General features: G+C 38.5%; 2 protein-coding genes across 2 annotated transcripts in view; one reads left to right on the top strand and one right to left on the bottom strand.

The window, feature by feature from the left end:
• The window catches only part of LOC137251169 (serine/threonine-protein phosphatase 2B catalytic subunit 3-like), a 54,863-nt gene extending 53,631 nt beyond the window's left edge, over positions 1-1,232 (bottom strand). Inside the window, 1 exon segment of the mRNA XM_067785301.1 lies at positions 245-1,232. The gene's annotated coding sequence lies outside the window, so the exon portion shown is untranslated.
• Positions 1,233-7,339: 6,107 nt separating this feature from the next.
• The window catches only part of Chpf (Chondroitin polymerizing factor), an 87,214-nt gene continuing 74,102 nt past the window's right edge, over positions 7,340-20,451 (top strand). The window contains exon 1 of the mRNA XM_067785280.1: positions 7,340-8,672. Within this exon, the coding sequence (XP_067641381.1) occupies positions 8,457-8,672 (216 nt within the window). The 5' untranslated portion in view covers positions 7,340-8,456. The remainder of the gene's footprint in view (positions 8,673-20,451) is intronic.

The following is a 20,451-nucleotide window of genomic DNA, read 5'->3' as shown; positions in this document are numbered from 1 at the left end:
TTCGTCTAGGCACAAACACTTTTTCGCAACAGAAAAAATTCGTAATTAAAACTCTTGTATTAGGTAAATGTGTGTAATGTGCAGGTGCTATGGTTAAAACACAAAAAAAAAAAAAACTCGTTGCTAGCCATCAACCGACACATAAAAAAAAAACAAAAAACACGCTCACGTGGAATAAAAAAATGTAACTCGTGTCCTTTTTGCCCCACTCGACTGATTCAACACAGAGCTTAAACGGTATTACCTGTTACCTGCTGGTTGGTGTTGCTTCACTTCGTTTTTCTTTTCAATATAAAAGTTTTCATACTGTATATATGCATGCACGTATGTATCTGGACAGCCAAGGGTTTTTGTTTTTTTTTTCGAATTTCCGTTTAATACTTTTTATTTTGTTTTTTTTCTCTTTTTTTGTGCAAAAATGTCGTGCGTGCTTGTACTCGTAAACAATAACAAGGCACTGCAAATTGGTATGTATGTATGTATGTTGATATTTAAGTAACAAGTAAAATTAATAGCAAAAGCAACGGTAATTTTTATGCACACATCATCAACGAACTCATCCTCCACCCTCACATCACACCACCCGCAAACCATAATGGACTCTCATACTCTTTTCCTATTTTACTTCTTATTTGCACACACAACATCCACATCCAGGTCACTGCATTGCGCGAGTGCAATTTTAATCCTTGCGCTCACTGGGTATGCGCACACAAAATTGGGAAAGCATTGAAAAATATTCCTGACTGAATAATAAACTCTGCGCTTTTAACACGCGACCAACCCAACGCAATTTATCGGGTGACTTTTTTTCGCAAATGTTTTTTTTTTGTACATACTTTAACGATGGAGGAGAAGAGGAGCAAAGTTATGCATACATCAATAAATACCATTGGCTAGCATTGAACCAGCGAGCCATAAGTCGTCCAGTCCAACAGCCGCCAGTCAGCCAGTCAATCGTGTGAGTCCAGTCAGTCAGTATGTTAACCACCCTCCTCCGCACGCCCACCAACCGTCCTTAGGGGGCGCTGTATGTAATTTTCGAAGTTATTACTTTGCACCACTGTGTCAAAAGCAAAGGAAAAAACTTTTCTGCTACCCCATAAATGTATATTTCTCGTTCACCGTTGCTTTTTTTCGAACTTCAGCTCTCAGCCAATTTTTACTGGAGCCTGGTCAAAAATTTTCCTTTTATTGCATTTTCTTCAAAAACTGTATGCATTCATTATTTAATGCACTCTAATAAACTTTTGTACTCACATTCACACTGTTTTAGAAGTTTTATTTAGTTCTTATTAGATTCCAATTAGAATTTTACAAAACAAAATAATCATCTATTAAACACAGCGCACGAAAAAATTTCCGTCCGCTACAAAATGATGTGAAAGAAAAACTAAAATCTCATTGAGAAATAACGAGCAAATGTTAAAGTGTAACGAGAAACAAGTGAAATTATTTGAAACGTGTAAGTAAAGAGAAGCAGAGACCAATAAAGGCAGGCAAATAATGAGAGCGTTGTAAGAACCCAACTGATGTCCAACTGTTTAGTGATGATTTTAGAAGCGTTTCGCAGAGGGCATATTGGCCAAAATATAGTTTTTTTGCATAAATTGAAATTTTTGAAATACCCATTACATTTCAAAAGTATGTGTATTAGAGCGGGTCAAATTTTTTGCTCATCAGGAGTATAGCAAAACGTAATCTACAAAAATTGCTGAAGGCGCAGTAGCTCTAAGTCCGATTTCGAGGTCCCCACTTTTGCAAAATAGATATTTTGCCATATGAATGTAGCAAAAAATTTCCATAGCTTCTGATAGAATTATAGGAAAAATGTCATATTGCGCTTTCTTTAAATGTATTTTACGAACAATTCAGAATCTGTATTAATATCATAGTGTTTTTGAAGTTTAGTAGAGATATCAGGCTTAAATTATGAGAAATTAGCCTAAAATGAACTTTTAACTACTATATTATCATTTTTAACAAATTTCTTATGGAATATTTGTTTTTTACAGCTAAAATAAGTTCAGAACACTTCCAACAACTTTCATTCAGACAGTTTTTCATTTTTCGAATTCGTTTTAGTAGAAAAAAAATTTTGTTTATTACTGGAAAATATAGGGTTTTTTTTTGAAAATTTTTTTTCTACTAAAACGAATTCGAAAGAAGAAAAACTGTCTGAATTGAAGATGTTGTTAATGTTCTGAACTGAGTTTAGGTGTAAAGAATTTAAATATTTAACGAGCTCGAGGCCATTATAATAAATTAAAATATTTAAAATTTATAAATCTAAGGCCGAAAATAATCAGAAGATAATGTAAAGAAAAAAAATTGTCCAAAAGAAATTTGTTAAAAATGATAATATAGTAGTTAAAAGTTCATTTTAGGCTAATTTCTCATAATTTAAGTCTGATATCTCTACTAAAATTCAAAAACACTATAGATATTAATACAGATTCTGAATTGTTCGTAAAATACATTTAAAGAAAGTGCAATATGACATTTTTCCTATAATTCTATCAGAAGCTATGAAAAAATAAGCAAAGCAACATCAAAATTTTAGAAATAAGATTTTTCAATTAGAAGAAAATTTTTCTAAGCGGGGTCGCCCCTCGGCAGTGTCTGGCAAGCGCTCCGATTGTATATCTGCCATGATAAGCTCTCAGTGAAAACTCATCTGCCTTGCAGATGCCGTTCGGAGTCGGCATAAAACATGTAGGTCCCGTCCGGCCAATTTGTAGGGAAAAATCAAGAGGAGCACGACGCAAATTGGAAGAGAAGCTCGGCCTTAGATCTCTTCGGAGGTTATCGCGCCTTACATTTATTTTATTTTTTATGAAAAAATATTTATTTTGCAAAAGTGGGGACCTCGAAATCGGACTTAGAGCTATGGTGTCTTCAGCAATTTTTCTTAGAATCATCTGTATATTACGTTTTTGCTACACTCCTGGGACCCTATTCAGTGACTGTGAGTTTTAAAATGTACACTTTTTCTTCATATAATTTTTATGAAAGAAAAATGTACATTTCAAAACTTATAGTTACTGAATAGGGCCTCTGTTGGGGAAAAATCCATCCATACAATTTGACCCGCTCTAATGTGTATGTATGTATATCGTCGGCTTATACTCAATACCCTCCATCAGCAATTTTTTCTAAAAATAGTTTTAAATGGTAAAAGGATCTCTGACTGTTATTGTGTGAACAGTGCTTCGCCCCATTCAATGTGTGTGACGATTCTCCAAGAAAACTTTCAGTTTCAACAGGGGTGGACCATAGTGAAGTTGCTGTTAGAGGCGTAGGTTCCACATTAAAATAGAAAAGATGGTTGGTGTCGTGTGGGAACCCATCGCATGCAGAACATGCATTACGAATGTCGGGGTTAATTCTGGACAAGTGAAACCTCAACCTGTTCTAGTTTCAGTAGTCTAGAGTTTATTGATAACGAGGTTCACCCGGCGCGACTTAGCAAAGTTGTTAACCGATTCTGTGTGGATTGGGCTGATTGTTTAATTGTCTGGATCAAACGCCTGCGTAGGCAGGTGCCGCATCTCATCCAAGTGCTTACGGAGATGTTTTCTTATCGCTCTGGGAGGCGGGGCTAGATTAAGTAGATGTTTGCTAGGGTGTCCCGGTTTTTGACAAAAACTGTCTGTTCAGCATTTCTTTATGCTCTTTAATGTTGAGCTCTTTGGCCTCACTTTGTACATAATGTTGAAGGTTCATAACATGACATCCTGTGGCAGTTCTGAATGCAGCATTTTGGCAGGCCTGCAGACTTTTCCAGTGTGTGGTTTATAGACCAGGCGACCATATTGGTGACGCGTAGCACATGAGCGGTCGGCCAATTGTTTTGTAAGTGGTTAGCAGCGTTCCTTTATCTTTTTCCTAAGAGCTGCCTGAAGCGACTTAAGGATTAGAAGGCATGTGCCTTGAAGTTAAGAGTGTTATCGAACGTTACCCCTAAGATCTTTGGATGACTGACAGTGGGTAGCGTAATGCCATTGACGTGAACCTCCAATATTTGCGTTATATGTTCCATAAACCCTGTGTAATCCCTGTTTAAAGCTGAAGACATTGTTGCTTTATCAGTAACCGTATCGGTAACCTTTTAACAGCTGATTCGACCAACCTTATGGTAATCAATGCAATCGATTATTGGTGCCGCTAAGGTCGTAATCGTATCGTAGCCAACCAATTGGTTTTTGGTTTACCATCGTAACGATAAACAGCTGATTACGTTAGGGATACGACTACAGCGATACGACATACGGCACCAATGACTCCCGCTTTACTCTCTCTAAATTTAACTAACGCTTGCCAACGATTTTTAGATAATTTGTGATCCATCTTTTTAGACAAGGGGAAAGAGGTGCACCTTCTAAAGTCGCGTGCCGTAGATGACTGTGTCAAAAGCTTTTGCCAAGTCAAGTAGGTATGCTGATGAGTGGCTAAGCGAAGATTTGGGGTTTCCAGTGGCTTCGCCACTTGCGAGACTCACCTTCGTAAGCTTGTTTACCATGCTTTAGTAGTGGAAATATCCTTCAGTGTATCTCCATGATTTCTGACTCTCCTTTCATATAAGACATTAATACGAGTTTTAAAACTAACCTCCAATGGTATTAGTTCTTACTTACTTACTTACTTAATTGGCGCTTAACCGTCTAAACGGTTATGGCCGTCCAACAAGGCGCGCCAGTCGCTCCTTCGCTCCGCCAACCGGCGCCAATTGGTCACACCAAGGGAGTATAATCGTATTCCACCTTGTCCTTCCAACGGAGTGGGGGCCGCCCTCTACCTCTGCTTCCATAGGCGGGTTCCGATAGAAACACTTTCTTGGCCGGAGCATCATCTTTCATTCGCATAACATGGCCTAGCCAGCGCAGCCGCTGCGTTTTAATTCGCTAGACTATGTTGATGTCTGCGTATAGCTCGTACAGCTCATCATTAAATCTTCTTCGGTACTCGCCATCGCCAACGCATAGAGGTCCATAAATCCCAATGCCGCTTCATCTGCTGTTGTCATGGTCCATACTTCTGCCCTATATAGCAGAACGGGTACGATAAGTGACTTGTAGAGTATGATTTTCGTTCGCCGAGAGAGGACTTTACTTTTCAATTGCCTACCTAGTCCAAAGTAGCATTTATTGGCAAGATTGATTCTTCGCTGGTTTTCAGTGCTGATGTTGTTGCTAGTGTTGATGCTAGTTCCCAAATAAACGAAGTCTTTTACTAATTCGAAATTATGGCTTCCAACAGTAGCGTGGTTACTAAAAATAAATAAACAATTATGTTCGGGTAATGGGACAATCCTTTTTTGATGACGAACACTGCACGTGTAAAAGCCTACGATTTGATGAAGATGCTGCTGCCCTGCTGGTCGATGCTGGCAACAATAAGGCACCAAGGAAAGATGAAGGGTGTGGAATTAGTCCCATTCTCCAAGATCGACGAGCTAGGAATATCAATATCCAGACTAAAACCAAAACCCACGGCCGCTGCTTTAATGCCGCTAAATGAGTTTCTCACAACACTTAGACGGCTGTGCAACCATTCCAGTCAGAATTGTGAAGGCCCTCTTCGAAAGGTTGAAAACTAAAGGAGGTTTCAGACAGTGTGATCCCTATCTTGCGAACTCTTCAAATTGATGCTGGTGCAAATTATGCCATTTGCGGAACCGAACTGCTCGGAGTCCAATGGAATGTTACTCTTGGACTAAGTAGGCAAACCAAAATGAAGCTCTCTATAAGGAGCTTATCGTACTCGTGCTGCTATATAACGCAAAGACTTAGAAGCTGACAACATTAGATTAAACGGCTAAAGAAGTGTTCGTGAGATAAGCTCTTCCGAAGAATTGTACACCTTTACGATTGGCGACATACATCCCGCAGAATTGATGACAAGCTGTATGAGTTTTTTGCAGGCATCAGCATAGTCCAGCGAATTCAAACAACGACTGTGTTGTGTAGAGCTGGATTCGACTCGTTTTTTTTTCGATTCGCATCTAAAGAAACCCATTTTATCGATTAAATCGATTTTGAGCGTTTAAAAAATCACGCTTGTTTTTTCGTCGTTTCGTTAACTGGCGCTAATTCGAAAATCAAAGTTTATCACAAGGGTTTTCACTTGATCGTCGCATCAAAGTGGGATTATTAGTGCCTTCAATACTGAAATATCATAATTTTTGTGTTTTTTCTTCAAATTTATTTATAGCAGTATTAGAGAAATCGACCTCGCGTACCAAGGAGCATTAATAATATTTATTTAAGGTATTTCAAATTTCTTCAGTAAATTGTGCCTTCTCTGTAAAGTTACCTTAGAAACCAAACAGATAATAACTCTTGTCAATAACGCTCTATATATCTCTCATCATACCTGCTCTGATCTATGTGTTAAAATCATGAACCCTGTCGAGAGACAATTAGATGGTCCAGTGTAAGAGAAAAAGTCCATGAGTCTTTTCGGCACCCGTATTTGGAATTAAACGAATGGAGAACTTCTCACCAAGAAGATTTGATCTCTATTGGTGTCAGTTATTTTGGAGCAGGGAAAGCTGGCGTTATTTGTTATACAACGCCAAAATCAAGCGGACAGTTATAGAGTTGCCTTAATGTTTTCAATTGCGACTAGGGCGATTTGTTCGACAGTCAAAAACCCTTAATCGCCAAGTAAATGTAAATAAAAAAATCTCTGGTTTTTAATTCCACAAGTAATCAATTCAATATTTTACACATTAAGAAATACCAATTCCAACATAACACCAATTTCCTTTATTTGAAAAGAAAATAATATAATCCGATCAATTTAACAATTATAATTCAAACGTCCCACCGTCAGATGGCACGCTTCTCTACCAGCTGATTGAAATACGCTGAGAAAAAACCAGCAATGGCGGAACTACAGAAGGTGGCAGCATAGGACAGCTGATTTGTACTTTTTTTAATCGATTTGATACATCAATTTCCGTCGCAGTACGATTTTGACATATATCCATCGAATTTACAAAAACAAAGTACATGCAACTTTTATCTATGTTTGTAGGTATGTCACCATGCTGCCACCTGCCATGGGCGGAACGATACAAGGTGGCAGCATGGTGACATACCTACAAACATAAATAAAAGTTTGATGTACTTTGTTTTTGTAAATTCGATGGACAAATGTCAAAATCGTACTGCGTCGGAAGTTGATGTATCAATTCAAATAAAAAAAGTTTATAATCAGTTGTCCCATGCTGCCACCTTGTATCGTTGCGCCATGGTTCCGCCATTAGCAAAACCAACAGAGTTGAATGTTATTCAACTCACTGGTGAGTAGATTTGTTGATTCCGTTGTCGAATGCTGTTGTGTTTTGCAAGCGTCGGTTTGTCGGTGTTGTCGCTAAAAAAAACAATTTTTTGATTGTGCTTCTGCTGCTGACCCTATCATTGCGTTTGTTAGTCGTATATGCGGCTTTTTAATTAATGCTAATTTTTGTTTTTTCATTCCTAAATTAAAGTTAATCAAAGGCTTTGTGCTTGCCATGGAAATTAAATGAAGTGATATCAAAAATGAAAGAAATGAGTGCGCTTAACCACTAATAAAACGTGATTTGCCAAGCACAATGTGCTAAATAAAAAAATGTGATAATGCCAAATACAAAGAAGAAAGCAAATTAAATAACATAAGAAATAAATGGGCTGCTCTTCCCGCAAGTGGCAATACAAATAAAAAGAAAATAATGCAAGAAATTCAAATCAAAAAGAGTGGAAGTGTCTAAGAAGAAGCAAAGGAATTAAGTATTCGAATAAAAAATAACAAAAAAAAAATACATATTAAGAAAAAAATATGATTTGAGTGCCTCGTCCAATCGTCCCTTTTTTTAAATAGAATATCTGCATTTTTGCCAAAGAACCATTTGCTTATCGTCTGCCGGTTCAAGATCTGCCATCCATCCATGCGCCTGTTGCGTTGATGCACGCGCGTTTTTTGCTTCGCACATGTGTTTGTGTTGTGCTGTTTGCATATTTCCATATGTGTATGTGTGCTGTGTCGGCTTGCAGAGCAAGTGGCAAGCTCCATAGCCAGAGGTGACGAAGACACATCTGCAGCAGAAGCAAATGTATTGCTGGCTACGGCAACAACACAGCATCATACGACAATCAACAAAACTAATATATATTTATTTAACTACTTCACAAATGCTTGCCTATAATTTTTACCTGTCTGCTGAGATGGTCTTTCTGCAAGTTTAATGTCAGCTGAAAACGTCAGACGTGCCAGACACCACATTGCTATTGATATTTGCAATTACCAACTAGCTATTACTTATTGGCTGCTTCAAATGGTGTTCTTGGGTTAGTTATCACAGTTTTGGCGTTTATTAACCAGTTCGTGTTCTTTTCTTATGGGATAACATCAACTTAGATAGCATTGTCTACTTCTAATTGAATTTTCGAAGTACTACAAAATTGATCATGCGAAGGTCTGCGCTAAGTAGAAATCATTATTTTGTGTTTGGGATCCTCGTGGGTCTGGCATTGAGTTTATATTTGCCAGAAGATGTTTGGGATCTCGTACAACAGGAGGAATGCCCACAAGAGGCTGCCGAAAATAGTTTGATTGAAAAATTTGGACAAGATTTTGAGCCACATTTAAACTTGATTAGCAAACCTTTGGCCGCTAAGAAACCGGTAAGTCGAAATAAATTCAAAAACGATTATTCATTCCTCTCCTTTAAGCAATATTTTCACTTTATATCGGTACATTGTACCAATATTTTTATACTCAGTTGAGCAGAGCTCACAGAGTATATTAACTTTGATTGGATCACGGTTGGTTGTACAGGTATAAAGGAATCGAGATAGATATAGACTTCCACATATCAAAATCATCAGTATCGAAAAAAAATTCGATTGAGCCATGTCCGTCCGTCCGTTAACACGAAAACTTGAGTAAATTTTGAGATATCTTGATGAAATTCGGTATGTAGGTTCCTGGGCACTCATCGAAGATCGCTATTTAAAATGAACGATATCGGACTATAACCACGCCCACTTTCGATATCGAAAATTTCGAAAAATCGAAAAAGTGCGATAATTCATTACCAAATACGGATAAACGATGAAACTTGGTAGGTGAGTTGAACTTATGATGCAGAATAGAAAACTAGTAAAATGTTGGCCAATGGGCGTGGCACCGCCCACTTTTAAAAGAAGGTAATTTAGAAGTTTTGCAAGCTGTAATTTGGCAGTCGTTGAAGATATCATGATGAAATTTGGCAGGAACGTTACTCTTATTACTATATGCTTAATAAAAATTAGCAAAAAAAATTTTTTTAAAGTCAAAATTTAAAAGAAAAGTTAATATCTTTAGAGTATATAAGTAAATTATTTCAACATTCAACTCCAGTAATGATATGGTGATATGGCTCCGCCCTTTTTCATTTAATTTGTCTAGGATACTTTTAATGCCATATGTCGAACAAAACATTACCAATCCTTGTGAAATTTTGTTGTTGTTGTTGTTGTTGTTGTAGCAATGCTCGCCCCACCTAATAGCCGCGACCGATCACAAATTGTCATCAATATCCTCTAACGGGAGTCCAAGGAAACTTGCCGTTTCAACAGGGGTGGACCATAAGGAAAGGGGTGTTAGAGGCGTTGGTTCCACATTACAATTAAAGAGATGGTTGGTGTCATGTGGGGACACATTGCAAGCAGGGCATACATTTTGTATGTCGGGGTTGATTCTGGATAGGTAAGAGTTTAACCTGTTACAGTATCCAGAACGAAGTTGAGCAAGAGTGACACGCGTTTCCCTGGGGAGTATGCGTTCCTCTTCTGCGAGTTCTGGATATTTTTCTTCAAGTACTGGATTCACCGGGCAATTCCCGACATAAAGGTCCGACGCCTGTCTATGGAGTTCACCAAGGACCTGCTTGTGTTTTTTCGCTTCATACGGCTGGGTTCTCAGGTGCCGTATTTCCTCAAAATGCTTACGGAGATGACTCCTTAGGCCCCTAGGCGGTGCTGGTTCGTCAATCAGATGTCTGTTGGGATGCCCAGGTTTCTGGGTATTCAACAGAAACTGTTTGGTCAGCATCTCTTTCTCTCCCTGATGGGGAGTATTCTCGCCTCATTATGCAGATGTTGTTCTGGGGACATAAGAAGACAGCCCGTGGCGATTCTGAGAGCAGTATTTTGGCAGGCCTGTAGTTTCTTCCAGTGGGTAGTTTTTAGGCTTGGCGACCATATGGGTGACGCGTAGCACGTAATCGGCTGGCTAATTGCTTTGTATGTGGTCAAGAGCGTTTCTTTATCTTTTCCCCAGGTACTGCCAGCAAGGGATTTGAGGATTTTATTACGGCTCTGAATTCTTGGAACAATTGCGGTTGCGTGCGCACCAAAATGTAGATCCTGATCAAACGTCACACCCAAGATTTTGGGGTGGAGGACAGTCGGTAGCGTAGTGCCATCGACGTGGATGTTCAATATTTTTATTTTTATTTTATTTTATTTATTTATTTATTTAAAGTCGACGCAAACACAAAGCGGTCGACTAATTATTGTAATAGACAGATATATATGTAAAATACAGAGCCATTCTTAAAATTAAAAAATTCAAAAAAGGTACATAGAAAATTTGTATGTTATAAACATTTGACATCGCATTGTATAAGAAAAAATAAAATTAAAATATCAGGCTAAACATAAGAGTATAGCAGTATGTAAAGCAGCAAACGAACATTCAAAGCCAATGCAGTTATACAAATCATTGTACCGCGAGCACCAATGGCGCAGGGGACTGTTTCTAGCAAAATTTTGCCGGCATAGAGGTAAATGAAAAGGCACAAAATGCCTGGACGCCCTAGTAGGAGCCGCAAAATTTAGTTGACTGATTAGGTCAGGGGAGTCAATCACACCAATGATGAGCTTGTGAATGAACATAACGCCAAGTAATACTTTACGATTCTCTAGAGATGGCAAATTAATTAGAAGAAGTCTATTCCTGTATGGTGGAAGATGAGTACTTGATTCCCAGTTGAGACCTCGTAATGCAAAAATTAAAAACCGTCTCTGGACCGACTCAATCCGATCAACATGGATTTGATAGATCGGAGACCAGACACATGAACAGTACTCGAGAATAGGACGTACCAGCGAGGTATAAAGGATCTTTGTGAAATAAGGGTCATCAAACTCTTTAGCCCAACGTTTGATAAAACCTAATACACCAGCTGCTTTGTTTATAGCGGTTGAAATATGTGTGGTAAAACTTAATTTCGGATCAAAAATAACTCCTAGATCAGTAACAATAGATATCCGCTCCAAGGGGTCGCCGTTAAGTGTATAAGATGATAGGACCGGCTTCACACGGTGAAAAGTCATTTGCTTACATTTAGAGTAATTCAAAAAAAGTAAATTTGCAGTACACCAGCTTTGAAATGAGTCCAGATCGGCCTGAAGCTGATTAAAACAGAACAAGTTCGAAGGCAGATATGTGTAACAAAGTTTTACATCATCTGCATACATAAAAACTCTAGAATGTAATATAACCTTTGGTAAGTCGTTAATGAACAGGTTAAAGAGTAATGGACCCAAATGGCTACCCTGGGGCACGCCAGAAGTTACATCAAACGACTTTGAAAGATTGTTGTTAAAGAAAACTCGCTGAGTCCTATTTTCAAGATAACTTGAAATCCAACTTAATAAAGGCGCTGGAAAACCCAGAAGATCAAGTTTGGTAACTAAGAGCTCGTGATTAACAGAGTCAAATGCTTTACTAAAGTCGGTGTAAATTACATCTGTTTGTTTGCAAACTAAAAAACCATTCATAACAAAAGACGTAAATTCAAGCAAGTTGGTAGTAGTTGATCTCCGATGAACAAAACCATGTTGACAAGGTGATATTAAAGAGCTACACAAGTATTGAAGCTGGTATGTAATTATCTGCTCAAAAGTTTTAGGGATAGCTGAGAGCTTAGCTATGCCTCTGTAGTTCTCAATATTAGACCTACTACCTTTTTTATGCAAAGGTATAATAAACGATTGTTTCCAAATAAATGGGAATGATGCGGATTCCAGAGACAGTTTAAATAATTTAAAGATAGGCTCTGATAAGCTGACAGCACAGTACTTAAGTACACAACTAGGAACACCATCCGGACCCGGCGAAGATATCGGTTTCAATGCAAGAAGTTTATTAAGAACAGTATCTTTATCAATAAATGGGTTTAAAATATTATTAGAACTTTCCAAGCAATATGGGTAAAGATTAGACTGGACACATTGGGATGAATAGGTTGATTTAAAGAATTCAGCAAATAAATCAGCGATTTCGTGATCAGAATTTGCGTTTTTGCACGACATTTGGGGCGTCCATGTTGTAAATAAGGTCGCGGAAGATTTAGTCGGTGACAATGACAGGTTTCGCGAGGCGAAAAAACTGGAGAGATCAGGGAGATAGCCGTTTATTTTATTGCATAGCTCATCGATCTTTGGGCCTGGGCCTGTGGCCATTATTGTGCAGTCATCGGCGTAGGAAACGATTGTGACTCCTTCCGGTGGTGAAGGTAGCTTAGATATGTAGAAATTAAACAAAAGCGGGGATAGGACACCACCCTGTGGCACCCCTTGTTTAATTCTCCTTTGTTTTGATGTTTCGTTTCTGAATTGCACCGATGCCTGCCGACCACCCAGATAATTTGCGGTCCACCTTTTAAGACATGGGGGAAGGGTAGACCCTTCCAGGTCTTCCAGTAACGAGCCATGGTTGACCGTGAAATTTTGTAGAGGCTTAGATTCTAGGACGATAACTGTTTTCTGTGAAAAAGGGCGAAATCGGTTGAAGCCACGCCCAGTTTTTATACACAGTCGACCGTCTGTCCTTCTGCTCGGCGTTAACACGATAACTTGAGCAAAAATCGATATATCTTTACCAAAGTCAGTTCACGTACTTATCTGAACTCACTTTATATTGGTGTAAAAAATGGCCGAAATCCGACTATGACCACGCCCACTTTTTCGATATCGAAAATTACTAAAAATGAAAAAAAAGCCATAATAATATACCAAATACGAAAAAAGGGATGAAACATGGTAATTGGATTGGTCTATTGACGCAAAATATAACTTTAGAAAAAAACTTTGTAAAATGGGTGTGACACCTACCATATTAAGTAGAAGAAAATGAAAAAGTTTTGCAGGGCGAAATCAAAAGCCCTTGGAATCTTGGAAGGATAAATGTTCGTGGTATTACATATATAAATAAATTAGCGGTTCTGAGTCACCCTGGTCCACATTTTGGTCGATATCTCGAAAACGCCTTCACATATACAACTACCACCACTCCCTTTTAAAACCCTCATTAATACCTTTAATTTGATACCCATATCGTGCAAACACATTATAGTCACCCCTGGTCCACCTTTATGGCGATATCTCGAAAAGGCGTCCACCTATAGAACTAAGGCCCACTCCCTTTTAAAATACTCATTAACACCTTTCGTTTGATTCCCATATTGTACAAACGCATTCTAGAGTCACCCCTGGTCCACGTTTATGGCGATATCTCGAAAAGGCGTCCACCCATAGAACTAAGGCCCACTCCCTTTTAAAACACTCATTAACACCTTTCATTTGATACCCATATCGTACAAACAAATTCCAGAGTCACCCCTGGTCCACCTTTATGGCGATATCTCGAAAAGGCGTCCACCTATAGAACTTAGGCCCACTCCCTTTTAAAATACTCATTAACACTTTCATTTGATACCCATGTCGTACAAACAAATTCTAGAGTCAGCCCTGGTCCACCATTATGGCGATATCCCTAAATGGCGTCCATCTATAGAACTATGGCCCACTCCTTCTTAAAATACTCTTTAATACCTTCCATTTGATACCAATGTCATACAAACACATTCCAGAGTTACCCTAGGTTCATTTTCCTACATGGTGATTTTCCCTTATTTTGTCTCCATAGCTCTCAACTGAGTATGTAATGTTCGGTTACACCCGAACTTAGCCTTCCTTACTTGTTTCGCATGAAGTCATTTTTCGTGGTTTTTCCTCTATTATCTTCAGCGCGCCAGTGAAAAAACCTTTTCTTAGCAATTTGGTGAAAAAATAGAAAAACAAAGTCAAAAAGCATTTCCATGGTGCAATTTCGTAGGACACTTTTCGTAGTAAGAATTTTACTGATAATTTTGAGTAATTTTTAAACAAATTGTTGACTTGGTTTTACAATACCGCAAGGGAAATGACTGCAAGCGAACATCTGTTTTGGAGCTAGCGGCTCGCTATATGAACGTGCAAGTAATGTTTTCATCCCCGCTGAGCTGGGCTTGCGATCCACCACCTCAAACCACACTCCAATGAAAACAAAAGAGCCTCGGATAAGAAAATAACCCTCAATTGATTACGGCCCCCCCAAATGTTTAAAGGACAGTGATTTGAGGACATGCACCTGGAATGTCCGTTCTCTAAATGGGATTGGCGCAGATGCTCGGCTGATTGACGTCCTCGTCAAAGCAAAAAATGTATGGTCTATATTTAGTTGTTTACTTTATTTATGTTAATACTTTAACTTGTTTTCTACTTGTAATAATTCAATATTTAAAAATAATTTTGTTACCTTTTTAAAATGAACATTTTTTAATATACGAAAAGTCCTCTTCAAATAATTGATATACCGGCAGGACGATTTGGACATATACATATGGATCTAGTTGGTCCACTGACTATATACAAAGAAAATCGGTATATATTGACTATTATCGATAGACATACACGTTGGCCAGAAGCATATCCACTAAAAGATATTTCAGCAAAAACAGTATCAACTACATTTGTTCCAAATTATGCTCCTCGTTTCGGTATTCCACTCAAGATTATAGTAGGTCAAGGTTCACAATTTACATCTAAATTATTCATTGAATTAACTGTTTTTTTAGGGGCTAATAAAATTCACACTTCTCCATATTATCCACAGACAAATGGAATGATCGAAAGATTTCATAGAACTTTAAAAACGGCAATTACAGCTTCGGACGACTCTACACATTTAGGTTTACGAACTTCTATTAAAGAAGATTTGAAATGGTCTTCCGCTGAACTTGTATATGGACAAAAATTATACTACCCGGTGAATTAGTTGTTCCTAATAATAATAATGAAATTGATAACACAAAATAAACTTTTACTAAAGGGACCATTTAAAGTTATTTCCAGACAAAATAAAGCATTCAAAATTCAACATGGTAATACTACAAAAACTGTTTCAATAGATTTACTTAAACCCACATATACAATAATGACTAATACACAAAACAAAAATACACTAGACTCAACAAAAAAATTCATTTAACATTAATTAACATTTAATTTTATTGATTGTTTCACTGGAGGGGGAGTACATGTAGGGTCTATATTTAGTATTTACTTTATTTATGTCTATACTTTAACTCGTTTTCTACTTGTAATATTTCAATATTTAGAAATAATTTTGTTACCTTTTTAAAATAAAAATTTTTGAATCAATCAAAAATAGAAAATTTCTTAATAATAATGGCTTGGTTAAATAAATATTTAAATTAATTAAAGCAAAGAAGTAAGAAGATTAAAAATTGTGATATCTATTGGAGTGGCCCTGCAAATAAGCGCAGTTTCGGTGTGGGGGAGAGTCTTCGTCAACAAGTACCAACGTCCGCACCTGTGAAAGAATGTCTCGCCGATATCCGAATAAAAGCAAACTTTGTAATATATTTTTCATCTGCGCCTATGCACCGGCAGAGGGGAAAGACGATGAGGTCAAAGACGCTTTATATGAACATTTAGGACGCACATACGAGCGCTACCCCCCGCCATCATATAAAAGTCGTGCTTGGTGAATTTAACGCCAGGGTGGGCAAAGGTGTTTTTGGCCCCACTGTCGGATAGTTCAGCCTACACAATGAAACCTTCCTAATGAACTGAGCATAACGACTTCACCGGTGCTCGAAACATGGTCATATCCGGCACGAGGTTCATGCATAAAAATATACATCAAGTCCCCCGATTGAAATATACGCAATCAGATCGACCACGCTGTGATAGACGAATGGCATTCCTCCAGTATTTTAAATGTACGCATGATCCGAGGACCTAACATCGACTGGACCATTATATCGGCGCAGCCAAAACACGCGACCGCCTTTTCAAAAAATTCAGCGACAGTTGAAAGGTTCAAAGTCCGGGGCAAACTTCCGTAAAAACGAAAACGGCGACCTTGTACCCGATGTCCACAGATTATTTAGATTATGGAGGGAAATTCAAGGGGTTGTGTAGCGCAATATATAGCTTCTCCAACCCAATTGTCAACCTCACCTTCGAGCGGCGAATCCCGTTTCACTAACAGACGAGGCTCTGGCGACCCCAAGCTCGTCATGGAACTTGGGGGTGGGGAGGGAGGGATGGCCTGAAGGTTCAATTTGGCCATATAAATCGTTCCCGAGATGGTCGCTGTGTTACCGGAGCGTATCGGATCTGTATCCGACAAAGGACCATCACATCGATAACACTCCCCAAAGCCTTCGGGGAGTAACCTAATCGCTACAACAACAACAACAACAACATTATGGAGGGAAAACTTCTCTGGTCTCCTAAATGGAGAAAGCGATGTGCCGCACAGGGATGATGAAGCCGATTCCAAATCGATGATGATGGAATTAAAGTCTCCCCATACTCGATTGCGGCGAAGTAAGAACAGCTATAACCAGATTTACAAAAAAACAAGGCTGTGGGCGCGGAAGGACTGCCTACGAAGCTTTTCAAATACGGCGGCGAGAAGTTCGTAAGGGGCATGTATCAGCTTTTTTGCAAGATATGGTCGGACGAGTGCATGCCCGACGATTGGTATTTAAGTGTTCCTTGCCCACTCCAGAAGAAATGGGATCTTGCAAACTGCGCCAATTATCGCGGAACCAATTCTTAATATTGCATATAAGGTCCTGTCAAGTGTATTGTGCGAAATATTGAAGCCTGCCGTAATTCGGCTGATTGGACCCTATCAGTGCGGCTTCAGACCTATCATGGACCAGATTTTCACAATGCGCCAAATCTTGGAAAAAATCCGCGAAAAAGAATTGACACACATCACCTCTTCGTCGATTTTAAAGTCGTCTTCGACAGCACGAAAAGGAGCTGCCGCTATGTCTGGATTTGGTTTCCCCACAAAACTTATACGGCTGTGCAAAATGACGCTGAGCAACAACATCAGCTCAGTGAGCATTGGAAAGGACCTCTCCGCGCCGTTCGAAACGAAACGAGGTTTCAGACAGTGTGACCCCTCATCGTGCGAGTTCTTTAATTTGATGCTCGAGAAAATTATACTAGTTGTAGAACTTAACCGCCCCGGAAAAATATTCAATAAAAGCGTGCATGATGACATAGATATCATCGGCCTGAGCACCCGTGCCGTATGTTCTGTTTACTCCAAACTGAAAAAAGAAGCGGAAAAATGGGTTCGATGGTGAATGAGAACAAAACGATGTATCTGCTGTCATCGAGCAAAGAGTGATCACATTTGCGTCCTGCGAAATAGTAAACGACTTCGCTTAATTAAGCCATCAGCATTAATACAACATCAGCTCTGAGATACGGCAAAGAATCAGTCTTGCCAATAAAATCTACTTTGTACTAGGTAGGCAATTTAAAAGTAAAGTCCCCTCTCGACAAACGAAAATCATGCTCTACAAGTAACTTATCGTACCTATACTGCTAAGGCGCAGAAGCATGGATCATGACAATATCAGTTGAAGCGGCTCTGCAAGTGTTCGAGAGATAAGTTCTTCGAAAGACTTGCGGATTTCTACGCGTTGCCTACGGCGAGTACCGAAGGAGATTTAATTATGAGCTAAACTAGCTTTAAGTCTTCTTGTGTCACATGACTTTAAATTAGGCGTGGTCAGTGTAGCAGATGTAGGAAGTGCGGCTAGGAAGACGAAAACATCGAAAACGTTTTGTATTCGTGATCTGCGCTTGCCAAGCTAAGACTCCAGCTATAAGGAGTGATACAGCTGTCAGATCTAGAAGCAGCTAGTGGCATAGGTTCCAGAAAGTTTGTAGCATTTGCCAAGAGGACGGAGTTATTTTATAGCCGTTTTATAGTCGTTAAACAAATTTCTAGTAACACTACGAGCTCATTCAGTCTATGTGAGGTCCGCTCATGAACCGGTCAGCTCAACCTATCCTAACCTGTGTATGGAAAAAAGTCTCACTGTCTAATAAGCATAAACTTGCCATAGGTTTTGAAAGCCTGATTCGAAATTGGTGATATTCACTGATGAAGAGAATTTCAATATCGATGGTCCGGAAGATTTTGATAAATATTGGCAGGACGAAAATGTTCTGCCTTTATGCAGCTTTAATCTCAATTTAAGGTTTCAAGGCGACTGCTTATCGATTAATTTCTTTATCCTGATGTTCGGGAATGTGGTTATATCATCAGAGTCAAGACTATTTGGGAACCAACATAAACAGCGAAAAAAGTGTAAACTTGAGATATGGAAAAGAGAATGAGTTTTTGTCAACAAGAGCTACTTTGAACCAAGTGCGCAATTGAAAAGTAAAGGCCTATCTCGATGAATAAAGTCTCGTTGTCATGATGTGTTGCTCGAAACCATAGACGAAGTTAGAGAAGATGGTCCAGATGTTTGGTTTACTTCCAGGAAGAAATTAACCCCAGATGGTTGGTTTACTTCTAGGAAGGAATTAACCATTTAGGGAAGAAATGTTTTAAACAGTAGAAAGATTGAATTAAAAGTAATATTATTTAAATTTAACTCTCCAGCATATTTAACCTAAATAGTGGGACATACTTGAAATAAAGGTTGCTGAAATGTATGAAAGGACAGAAAATGAAAAGGAGGCTGGGATACAACACCGTGGTTGAAAAAAAATCTTGTTGCCTATTGTAACAGAGCCATCCAAATGATCACTAGGAGAGTAATATTTTCGAAAACATAAATTTAGATAGAAATGGTTTCGCAATTTCAACTTAAGATCAAGCATCTAAAAAATGATAGCGCAAGTCTTCCGCAGAAAAAATGTCTGCAGAACATAGCTGTCTAAGAATAAACCTTTTATAAGAATGGGAAAATCAGATCCCGTGGAGTGTTACGATACAGAAAATTTTACTCGAGCTCGTTTAGTGTTGATGGTATGACATATCTGATTGATTCAGAATACACTTTAGAGGAGATGACTGCAGAAAAAGTGTGTATGAATGTTTTTAACACTGAACTGAGCAGAAATAGGTAGTAACAGGTAAGGAAAGCTAAGTTCGGGTGTAACCGAACATTACATACTCAGCTGAGAGCTATGGAGACAAAATAAGGGAAAATCACCATTGGAAAATGAACCTAGGGTAACCCTGAAATGTGTTTGTATGACATGTGTATCAAGTAAAAGGTGTCAATGAGTATTTTAAAAGGGCGTGGGCCTTAGTTCTATAGGTGGACGCCTTTTCGAGATATCGCCATAAAGGTGGACCAGGGGCGACTCTAGATTTGGGTATCAATATGGGTATCAAATGAAAGGTGTTAATGAGTATTTTAAAAGGGAGTGGTGGTAGTTGGATATGTGAAGGCGTTTTCGAGATATTGACCAAAATGTGGACTAGGGTGACCCAGAACATCATCTGTCGGGTACCGCTAATTTATTTATATATGTAATACCACGAACAGTATTCCTGCCAAGATTCCAAGGGCTTTTGATTTCGCCCTGCAGAACTTTTTCATTTTCTTCTACTTACGTAGGTGTCACCCATTTTGCAAAGTTTTTTCTAAAGTTATATTTTGCGTCATAAACTAATCCAATTACCATGTTTCATCCCTTTTTTCTTATTTGGTATAGAATTATGGCATTTTTTTTATTTTTCGTAACTCGATATCGAAAAAGTGGGCGTGGTCATAGTCGGATTTCGGCCATTTTTTACACCAATACAAAGTGAGTTCAGATAAATACGTGAACTGAGTTTAGTAAAGATATATCGATTTTTGCTCAAGTTATCGTGTTAACGGCCGAGCGGAAGGACAGACGGTCGACTGTGTATAAAAACTGTGCATGGCTTCAACCGATTTCGCCCTTTTTCACAAAAAATTATTGTCCTAGAATCTAAGCCCCTACCAAATTTCACAAAGATTGGTAAATGTTTGTTCGACTTATGGCATTAAAGGTATCCTAGACAAATTAAATGAAAAAGGGCGGAGCCACGCCCATTTTGAAATTTTCTTTTATTTTTGTATTTTGTTGTACCATATCATTACTGGAGTCGAATGTTGACATAATTTACTCATATACTGTAAAGATATTAAATTTTTTGTTATAATTTAATTTAAAAAATTTTTTTTTTAAAAGTCGGCGTGGTTGTTCTCCGACCTCTTAAATGAGGAGTGAACTTGTTCGTACTTTGTGTTACATCGAACTCTAA

This window comes from Eurosta solidaginis, chromosome 4 (genome assembly GCF_040869045.1).
Source record: "Eurosta solidaginis isolate ZX-2024a chromosome 4, ASM4086904v1, whole genome shotgun sequence".
NCBI lineage: Eukaryota > Metazoa > Arthropoda > Insecta > Diptera > Tephritidae > Eurosta > Eurosta solidaginis.
The sequence above is the reverse complement of the archived record's forward strand: the minus strand, read 5'-3'. Positions and strand labels throughout refer to the sequence as shown.